The sequence below is a fragment of the Sciurus vulgaris genome (assembly GCF_902686455.1).
Source record: "Sciurus vulgaris genome assembly, chromosome: 3".
Taxonomy (NCBI): Eukaryota; Metazoa; Chordata; class Mammalia; order Rodentia; family Sciuridae; genus Sciurus; species Sciurus vulgaris.
In genome coordinates, this window is record NC_136463.1 from 70,910,209 (window position 1) to 70,921,108 (window position 10,900).

At 43.6% G+C, this 10,900-nt stretch overlaps 1 protein-coding gene across 1 annotated transcript; it reads left to right on the forward strand.

The window, feature by feature from the left end:
- The first annotated feature begins 3,494 nt into the window (after positions 1-3,494).
- Positions 3,495-9,770, forward strand: LOC306658093 (cryptic protein-like). The gene is made up of 6 exons (XM_079134804.1): positions 3,495-3,548; positions 3,839-3,888; positions 3,982-4,152; positions 4,900-5,014; positions 5,121-5,230; positions 9,522-9,770. The coding sequence occupies exons 1-6, from the start codon at positions 3,526-3,528 to the stop codon at positions 9,674-9,676; spliced, it is 624 nt and encodes a 207-aa protein (XP_078990930.1). The 5' UTR covers positions 3,495-3,525; the 3' UTR covers positions 9,677-9,770.
- Positions 9,771-10,900: the final 1,130 nt, after the last annotated feature.

Consider the following 10,900-nt stretch of genomic DNA (forward strand, 5'->3'; position numbering starts at 1 on the left):
GGGGTCTCTCTATCACTGACCAACACCTGCCACACTTTTTTTTACTGTGTATTTTCAGACACTAAGCTGTCTCACTAAGTTGCTGAGGTTGGCCTCAAATTGGCAGGAGTTACTAAACTGCATAATGCTAAGTATGGTTTGGATATGAAATGTTCCCCCCAAAACTCATGTATTGAAAGCATGTTTCCCAATGTAACAAGTTGAGAGGTGGAGCTTTGAGGAAATGATTGGGTCATGAGGGTTGTAACCTTATTAGTAGATTAATCCATTTGATGAATTAATAATTTGAATGGACTACTGGGTAGTAACTGTAGGTAGGGGGTATGGATGGAAGAAGTAGATTGCTGGAGGCCTACCCTAGAGGACTATATGTTGTCCCTGGATCCTCTCTCTTACTCTCTCTGCTTCCCAGTTGCCGTGAGCTAAGCAGCTTTCCTCTGCCACACCATTCTACCAGGATGTTCTTGCCCAGAGCAGTTCTACCATGATGTTCTTGCCCGACTGATCATGGACTGATACCTTGGAAACCATGAGCCCAAATTAACTTTTCCTTCTCTAAGTTGTTCTTGTCAGGTATTTTGATCACAACAATACAAAACTGCTAATACACATAATATGTAACAACAATAGAAAACAAATGACTAGAGGTATAATTCAGTGGTAAAGTATGTGCTTAGATTAGCAAGGCCCTAAGTTCAGTCCACAGCACCAAAAAGGAAAAAAAAAGAAAAAAAAAAAGAAAAAGAAAAAAAAAATAATAGAAAAAAACAAAAACTCTGGGTACAAGCCCCTAGGCCCATACCAAAATACCATAGACTGAGTGGCTTAAAGAGCAGAAATTCATTTTCTCATAGTTCTGGAGGCTGGAAGTTCAAGATCAAAATTTTGTCCTCCCTTATTGGTGTATAAATGGCCATTTTCCCTCTCTGTTCTACCCAAAGGTAGAAATAGCCCTAGTATCCATGAACAAATGATGGATAAACAGAAATGGTATGAGATAGTTTTCAGTTATGAAAAGAAATAAAGTTCTGATATGTGCTACAACCTAAAAGCATTACACTATGTGAAATAAGCAAGGTGCTAAAGGACAAGAATGGGGTTCGTAGAATATATGCCTAGAATGTGAAGCCCTGGGTTCAATTCTCAGCATCACACACACACACACACACACACACACGGACAAACATTGTATAATTTCATTAACATGAAATATCTAAAAAAAGAAAAATTTAGAGAGACAGAAAGTAGCCAAAGCACCTTGGAGGATGGAGAGAAGACATCTCACTCCCCCACAGAACCCAGTGAGCAGCCCATGAGGACAGCCTCAGCTTTAAAGTCATTCTCAGAGTTCCTTCACACCTGATTTGTTACAGAGCACTTTCCTCTGTGAATGTTTGATGTGCTGAGATCATGACAAGGGACAGTGCCCAATCTTGGCATGGGAGTCCCAGTTCCCACACAACTAATAGTCACAGCATCCACTGGAGATTGGATTGGTGGCTCCCATCTTATCTGTTTACAGCTGATAACAAGAAAGAGGACCTCCCCAAGGCAGAGGACCCACCTTCCCCCCACTCCAGTCCTTCCCAGGCAACCCCTACCAGCTGGGCTTTGTTAATCACAAACATGGCTGCTCCTCTGCACTGAAATGCAAAACTCTTTTCATAAAACCTTTGAGCAAATGAGACAACAGGGGACTACAAAGCTCTGATTGCAGAGTGACAGTGTGGTGAAAAATAGTTTATCAGCAGCTTTATCCCCTAGGAGGCCCAAGGCCCTGCATCATCCCCAGAACTGATCTTAAGTAAACAGAATTGGGACACTCTGTTGCCTGCCCCGCCCCCCTCTGTTTCTTTCTGCCCCCCTCTCTCTCTCTGCCAGGTCCTTGCACACACTAGACAAGAGCTCTACCACTGAGCTACACCCCAGCCCTCCTTTCTTGACTTTCAACCTGTCTTGCAAGCAAAACATTTCCTTACCTTTTTCTACAGTTTCCCTTTATAAATTGCAGATTTTCAAAAACTTATTAGATATGAAATAACACAATGTCTAGGGTAAGTGCTGGTAAATAAGCAAGTGTTTTTAAACTCCACCAAGAAAATAATTGTGGTAAATAAGATTGGCAAAGGCTGATACTTAATTGGTGAACCTGAGTTCACTGCATCATTCTCCCAGTTTGTGTGTGTGTTTGGAAATGTCCCCTGTAAAAAAAATTTGAATAAAAGAAACTATAAGGGGGGTTTAGATTTTAGATATTTTAAAATTTCAGTATTATCAGGAAGATTTGTTTTCCATAGCATTCTGCTAAATGAAGTTTTTAAATGTATTTATATAAAGAAATACAATCCTTTATTTCAATAATTTTATTATTTTAATACATAACACACTTAGTTCATAGAGAAGTTTCTGTTAAAGTCATAAAATGTACTTACTTTTTACATATAATTAAAATTACTTAACAGTCTCCCTAATAAAACATTTAAATGTCTAAGAAATCAAATTAGCGTCAAGGACTCTTTCAACTTTGAAAGAAACATTATTTTTCTCAAAGTGACTTTTTACAATTAAAATCACACAAAATTTGCCACACTGATTTCCAAGGAGTGTTTTATAGTGCTGACCAAAGGACCAGAGTTCCTGTTTTGGAAATTAGAAATACCAAGACTCAAAAAGGTCCGGGTGAGACATCCAAGTCTCTCCCTTCTTGAATTCAAGTAGGCTCATTGGACAACTGTGTAAAGCAGTTTTGCCTGTGCACAGGGGGCTCTGCATGCCATAAGCACCGGGCTTCTCATAATATACGTGCATTTTGCATTTTTCAAAGATCAACTACCAAGGGGCTTAGCCTCTAGAAGCCTCAGTTTCATTGCCTTTTACCTGGGGGTAAGAACTGCACCTCCCCCAGCAGAGTGCTATAGTAAATGGGAACAGCTGCCACCAAGCTGGGCAAAGTCTCCATCTATGGAAGTAAGAATGAATCTCAAAAACTAGGGATTGAAAAGTCCCCCTTTACTTTCATGCTCACAATTCATGACTTCTGGGACCCCAGCTACTGGTTATGTCACCTCTCTAGCTGAGCTCTCTCACAGCTCCCGGTACAAACAGTATGGAATAAAAAATTTCCTTTTAAAATTCATGTTGGGGTTTGTCACCTTGGTCACCAATGTTTTACCCCAGGGATTAGCCACCCCTCCTTGTGGTTAGGACTGCAAATACTGCTGGGGAGGGAATCAGCCCATGTCTCCACCCACTTCTAGCCAGGACTCACTGAGGGACAGTCCTTCAGACTGTCACAGCAGGCCCTTGCCTATTGGGCTTCAACAGCAGAACTCAAAGATCTCATCACTGCTTCTCTTAGTCAAGACAGGGAAGGAAATGCCTGTTTTTTCCATACTTACCTATTCTATGTTCTGAGTAAAGATACCTTCCCATGCAAAAACTGCTCAGACACAACTTCCTTGGAAATTATCTTCAATATATCGATGACAGAAGACTCTCATACCAATCAGACAAGTCGGTGGGAAAATGACCTGGAGGCACCATGTCAGGTAAGAACAGTGTCATTCAGATCTTAGATGAGGGTTTAAAATTCTCAGGATAAGTTGCAATGCATGCATGACTGTTTCCTCTTATTAAAGGAAGTATGCACTTTCATCTCAAAATCTTTCTAAGCTATGACAACATTAGTAAAAATAAACAAATAACAGAATGATTGCATTTACTATGCTAAATATGTTGTATAGTTATGTATGATTGCATTATATTTTATATGTATAATATGAATTTCTTCTTACACTCTTTTTCAAACTTTAATAATAATTTTCTTCAAATATTCTAGGCTTCTTTTTGTGATTGGTTTGGCATTACAGATCATTCATTTGGGAAACAGTAAGATACTTTTTATTCATAGTCTCAGTTTTTATTTCATAAACTATGTTTCTCAATTCTTATTGGTCTAATATTTTTAATGTTTTTGAAAAGGCTATCAAAGAGGAAAACATAAAGGTGGTAGAGAAGAAGTAAAAATTTTCGCAGCCCCCAAACTCCAGCAGACAACACTCAACTGGACCCTGAGTACTTTCAGGGAGGTGAATGGGAGCGAAGAGGGCTGGTGGCTGCAGGGTTCTCCCTATTCCAGAGCTTTCGGAGAGCGTGAGTATAGGCACCCCCAACCCCTGAAACGTTTGTCTTGGTGGTCATTGGGCTCTGACTATAAGGTCTGGAAAAACGGAACAAAACAAAAACCCATGGGATAAATTAGGGATAAAATAAGAAACCCCAGAGAGAACATATTGTCACGTTCAAGTTATGAATCACGGCAAAGTAAAAAAATATTTCCTAGTGAGAAGTTTCCTCTTTTAAAAAGTTTCACAATTTCATTGGCAGAACGTTAATTTGCTCTCCAATGGCCATTTTCCACAGGTCCAGAGAATTGTGATTTAAATGTGTTTAAGGCAAACGTTCCAAACCAAGATAACAGTGAACCCTGGTTTGGCTTATGGCAGACTCCGGGGCTCCAGTGTCCGCGTCCCTAGGAGGCCCCCTCTGGCGGTGGATTTGGCGTCACCACCCCCGTGGGTGGTCCTGCCTGGGAGGCCTGTCTTCAATCCCTGTCGAGTAAAGCCACAGCCTGACTTTAACATGTGAAAGGAGAGAGAAAAATCCAATTTGCAGTGTGTCACCTGGCTCTGCTGACCTCCTGCACCCTGGGTAGTTTGTTTTTAATCCCTAAAATAACAAGCAGGGTTTGCCCAAGCAAACACACTTAGCCCAAAGTCGGCTTTATTGGCTCCTGGGTCCGATCACGAGTGCGGCTTTCTCTCCGCCGGGACAAAGAGGAGAGTGCGCCCCGCTGTGCTCCGAGATGAGCTTGAGAGAACCCGCCTCCCGCCTCCACAGGTGCGTCCCTGCGACAGCGCTGCTGCTGGAACGGCGGCACCTGTGTGCTGGGCAGCTTCTGCGTGTGCCCAGCCCACTTCACCGGCCGCTACTGCGAGCACGACCAGAGGCGCAGGTGGGCGCTAGGGACCCGCGGACGCGACCCAAGGAAGGGGCGGGAGGGGGCGCTGCGGGAAGGGCGCGTGGGCCTAGGCAGTGATGCCAGGTGTCCGCCTCCTCAGCGACTGCGGCGCCCTGGTGCATGGAGCCTGGACCTTCAGCAGCTGCCGCCTCTGCAGGTGCGTCTTTGGGGCCCTGCACTGTCTTCCCCGCCAGACGTTCGGCGGCTGTGGTAAGAAGAACCGAAACGTCAGCTCTTGACATACATATGCGTTTGCGCCTTTTTTGTGGTTCACCCTGAGTACGAATTAGAAATAAGCAAACTAAGTCCATCACTGAAGGAAGTCACACTCATTGTGACTTACCCAGTGAACTGTTATTATCATTATTTTTATTTACTAATTTTTTTAAAGTTTCTTATATCCGGATTGCTGGGTTTAACATGATTTCCAGTGCCCTCTGCGTTCTTTACAGTGTGCAGAGCTTCCGGAGCTGACAAGCTGGTAAGCAGAGTTGAACCTGGAAGTCAGGTTAGCTGACTAAATCTCTGGCGATGTCCCTACACTGGTCAACACCATCTCTTCCCGCCAGAGGGCACTGGAGCCAGAATGGATCAGGCCTTCGGCTTTGGTGGCTTGGGCAGTTGCTCCCCTTCTCTGTCAGGCTGCAAAAGCTGATTGAGATGGCACCCCATTTCTATCCAATAGCTTGGGCCCTATCTCTCTTCAATACTGCTTTTCAACAGGTGCTAAGGGGGATTAGCAGTGGTGGGCACAGTCAGTGAAGGCACCACCCTTCAACCCATGTCACTGGGCCTCTGCGTGTGTCATCCTGGGTAGTTTGTGCATCATGTCCAGAGAGGAAACTAAGGCCAAAGCCCCTTTCCTGCTTTCAACTATTGTCCTCCTCCAGCAGTGGAGCCATGTGGTTAATATTGGCACAGCCCTTCAATTCCACTTCCCTCCTCCTCAAACTGCCCTGCCAGGACAGCCAGGAGGGAAAGCCTTCAACTCCATTTACTGTCTTCTCCCGCTCATTCTTACCTTGGTGGGTCATTTCTGGAGAAGCACTCAGTGAATGCACAGCTTCTACCCCACCTCCCTCTCTTCTCCTCTGAGTCGGATCAGGAGTCAAGGGACTCTATTAATGAAGGCACAGTTCTCATTCCCTCCTGGCCCACCACCCACTCCCTTCTCAGCTAGTTCTGCACCTGCAAGTGAGGGGGAGATTCTAGCCATATTCATCTCTCCCTCCCTTTCATGCAAGCTACATTTCCCCAAAGCCCTCTCTTCTGTGGTCTCTCCCATTTGTGGGGTCATGCCTTTGACTCACCAGCTGCTTCTACTATGGTCAGAGATTGGAGGACATACATTTTAGGGATAGGCTTATGAGGTCAGATTCCACCTGCAAGAGGTTCCTCAGCAGGAATTTGAGGACGGTTACAGCTGGGGTCAGCCTCCTATGCAAGATCATCAGGTCAGGGACTGGGTTCCAGTGTTATCTTAATCACTATTTTCTATTGTTGGAAGCTTTTAGGGCTGAGGCTGCTGTCTTTCTGCTAAGTACAGTCACAGTGGCTTCTGAAAAGTGACTTCTGCTCATCAAAACCAGATAAAATAGTACTGTACAGTCCCATTTTAGAGCAGTGTTAGGGGCAGAAAGAACAGTAACCCCTTATGCTGTTTGACCTATTGGTTCTGCTTCAGGCAAATTACAGTGATGGTGGTGATGGCTGTGCTGATGGTGATCAAATGGTGAGATGGTGTCTGATAATGGTGGTGATAAGTGCATTTGTTATCTCTTCATATTTCAGGCACTTTATACCTATTATCCCATGTAATTCTCATAACAGCCTATGAAGTATGTATTCTACCTTTTTATGTTTGAGGAGACTGAGGCTTAGAGAGAGGTTAACTCCCATAGTTAGCAAGTAGGCCCTGATTCTTAACCACTGTCCCATTCCTGTGAGACTGATTCTCAATGGGGAAAAAATGAAGATATTTTTGATAGTGTTGCTTAGCATATTGAAAATGTGACTATGTTCTAAGTCCTTTAATGGCTTTTTATGATGCTTTCAAGAGTATATGGGAGATAGAGGAAAAATTGTATTCACAATATCATTTTAATAGTGGGAAAAGACATCTGTGCATGGGAGGGATTGGAATAAATAACATGACACAAAATCTTGCCCTTCTCCCCACTAAGGGACCTTTAGCTGAGGGTCTCCTAGGGCACCCCCTATGTTCTGATGTCCTGCATGTTCAAGAATCAAAGGGATCTTTGCTCAAACCTTGAGGCAGCTCAAGCTCACCTCAATTAGACCAACAGGATGGCGTTTTCTACCTATGAAGCAGAGAACCAAGAACTTGTCATTAGCACGAAGAACTAACTGAAGCGCTGGTGGTGTAATTCAGTGATAGATCACTTGTCTGGCATGCAGGCAGCTGAGGGTATGATATCCAGCAGTGCAAAAACAAGCAAACCAAGAACAACTAAATACTCTAGGGATGAGGGTGTAGCTTATTGGTGAAGCATGTGCTTAGCATGCTCAAGGCCCTCAGTTCAATCCCGCATACTCAAATAATTTTTCAAATCTTAATTTAAAATTTAGGACCTATGTAATGGCACAGTGAAATAGCAAACACAAGTTACTTAACACAAATGTGAGATGGGGCCAGATCAAGCTTTACCTCACTGCTACAAACTCAATTTTATTTTACATTTATTTGTTGTAAACTCGATTTTTTTAAAAAATGCATTTCTGGTAAAAAAAAAAAAAAAAAATAGCAAACAAATAAGCAAACGACCATCTGTGAACCAGACCCAGCCTTGAGGCTGACCCTTAAAGGTCCTGGAACCAGTCAACTCTGAGTCTTTGTCCAGCCTTTGTGGGACATCATCTGTGACGGGGATCATTCCATGGCCAAGCTTCTCTGGGTTGAGGGCAGGAAAGGAAGCCTTCTGGCTCCCAGGGGAATCTAGGGAGTTAAGCAAAAAATTGTAGAGTTTCAGAAATGCTGGGTCTGGCCCTCAAATTGAGAGGTGATATTTTCCTCATTCATTGTGGTCTCCAAAAACTCCATCAGTAAAAAATAATGTGAGCATGTTCCCCATTCAGCAGTGGAGACACGGTTGCCATGCTGAGCCCACACAAACTTGGTTTCATTTATATTTATATTTTCCTCTTCATGTATGCACAAGACTCATAATGGGTCCAGATGTTTGGGGGATCTGACACTCTGGAACAATCCTCTCCTCCAAGGTGGGGTGATATAGGGAGGTAGCTCTCAGGCCTGGAATGGACTTGACCATGGTCCCATCTGGAGTTGGACTCTGGGCAGATCCCACTGCAGCTCACCCTTGAATAGGTTTGGGAAGTCCCTGCTGCCACTGCTTGTCTGTATCACTTGTTCACTGTTTGTGTCTATCTGGGGCAATCTGGCTGGCATGTCCTGAGCAACTCTGGGGAGAAGCACAGACACCCAGCCCCAGTCTTGATGTAAGAGTGATTTGATGTAATTGGTTACTTACCTGTGGGGTTAGCAGGTTCACATGGTCATCACTATAAGATTCCTGCCCAGCCCCATCACTTCAGAAATTCCCATTCAGCTGCCCAGGGCTGAAGTTCCAGGCTCAGATAGAGCCAGACTGGGGACTCTTAGAGTTCAGATGAGTGAGGACTGTTGTGGAAGAGACACAGATAGGGAGGGGGGCTGCAGAGCAAGGTGCTCAGGTATGGTGGTGAAGGGGAGGCAGATGAACAGGCCAACAGGTGAGCCTAATGACTATGATCTTGGATATGTATTTATCAAAAAGTCCTTTTTAGACTTTAGATGTAGCAGAGTTCTTCATCATGTCTGTGAGTCTTGTTCATATCTGAAAGGGAAGATGTAAATCAAATCTGTGCATGCTCAACTGTGTTTCCAACACTGAATGGGGAATATGCTCAAGTTTGTTTGTTTGTTTGTTTGTTTTTAACCAATAGAGTGAGAGATTAAAAAGAAACATTTGTAGTCAACCATGGATGTCTTCATCTGAGGTCTGGACCCAGCATTTCTCAAATGTTCCAATGAATGATGGTGACTTTAGGGATTGCTGCATCCTCCTATTTAATAAACTGGGTCTCTAGTCAAAGCAATATTGTTAGACCTAATCTGGGGAAAACATGGACTATCTTTGCAGCAGATGGTTGAAGACTGGTTTATCTTGTTGTATTGTTTTAACCCTGTTCTACTTGCCCCAGTTGTTAAATGATTCACCTCCCCTAGCTAGGTTCTTGCAGGGCTGTCCCTGAACAGTGTGCTCCAATGAAATCCCCTCTCAAGAAGACATTGAACTCAGATTCCTGCCCCACCTCCCTACCACATCCCAACCACCTCCCAACCTGCCAGCCTTGAAGCAGGGCCCAAGAGATTTTGGTGAGGAGGTCAAGGCAAAAGAGCACCTTTATAAGAACAGGTGCAAACATTTCTATTTCATTCCTTTAAGCCAGGTGAGTAACAACATATTCTGTTCTTTTTCAGATTTGAAATACTTTCTCACCTCAGGAGCCAATGGGCCAAGCATTTGTAGCATACTGAGTTTTCTCCTCCTGCTATCCTGTGCCCTCCTGCAGTGTCCTGTCTGTGAAGGAGTCTCTACATGGACAGAAGCTCCCTCCTGGAACTGGGAAAACTAAACAAGAGCCACTATGTTTTCAACAGGAAAACCAGGACTTGGGCATCCTCTTTAATTTTCTCTTGTAAATAATAGAATTACTTATTCTTACACAAAGTGAAGCATTAGATGAATACTTGTATTGTGTAATAAATATGAAAGAGCCTTTCTTGCTTCCTGAGCCTTATTTTAAGGACTGCATTGAGACATGCGTGAATACTACAGACTGGGCCTATTGAACCCAGAATTCCTCTCTGATAGTTGCAGAGTGTAGATGAATAGGTCTGACTAACCGTAAAGACACAGCCCCTCCCGGATAACAGCTGCTCTCTGAGCAGCCCTCATCCCCAATGTCTCACCAAGAGCACATCTCATCCATTTGTTCACCATCAGTGCAGTGTGTGTGTGTGCTCCTGTGCTGCAGATCTGGCTAAGAGCAACTGCCTAAAGATGAGTAGAGAAAGAAAGGCAGAAGGGAGGGAAACATTGTGGAAGCAGATAGCCTGGCACCCAAGTCTCCTTTTCTACAGCTACAATTAGCCCCTTCCTGGGATGATCACAACATCTCCAAAAAGGGAAGAGTCCTCAATAGCTGCAGACCCAGTAAGGCTAGGAAGGGAATCAGTTTAGCTTGAAGAGGCCCAACAAGGGTCTCCTGGCAGCACCACATAAGAAACAGGTGCCAACTGTATAAAAAACTTTGGAAGAACAAAAGAAAGGTAAAGTGCTGTCTTGTCACACAAGTCATAAGTTACCTGAGAATCTCCTATCCTCTACTCCTCTACTTTGGCTCCCCACTGATTGGGCAATTGCACTATTTAGACAGAGACCACAGTTAGAAATCAGGAGAGTGAGAACAAGTAGATATTCCAAGTTATTTATGGAAAAGAAGCTGGGCATGTTAGTGTACACTTGTAATTCAGCTACTCAGGAGGCTGAGGTAGGAGGATGGCAAATTTGAGGACAGTCTGAGCAACTTAGCAAGACCAATTTGAAAGTAAAATATGAAAAGGGCTAGAGATATAACTCAGTGGTTGAGCACCTGCCTATCACACGTGAGGCCCAGTCCATTATGGGAAAAACAAAACAGAGAAAGCTTTTGGAATAGGTAATACAGCCTGAATTAATGAATTAACTGATCAAAAGACTGCTATTTTATAAATCTTATAAACTTCATTTAGAATATGTAAAGCTAGGGGTTTAGTTGAATGGCAGAGTGTTTGCTTACCATGTTCAAGGTCCTGTT

What these genes read in the sequence shown, in the direction of transcription:
- LOC306658093 (XM_079134804.1), top strand. Translation starts at nt 3,526, where the DNA reads ATGACCTGGAGGCACCATGTCAG. An exon ending in TTCCAGAGCTTTCGGAGAGC is followed by an intron (nt 4,153 to 4,899) that starts GTGAGTATAGGC and finishes CCGCCTCCACAG; the next exon opens with GTGCGTCCCTGCGACAGCGC. An exon ending in CCAGACGTTCGGCGGCTGTG is followed by an intron (nt 5,231 to 9,521) that starts GTAAGAAGAACC and finishes GTTCTTTTTCAG; the next exon opens with ATTTGAAATACTTTCTCACC.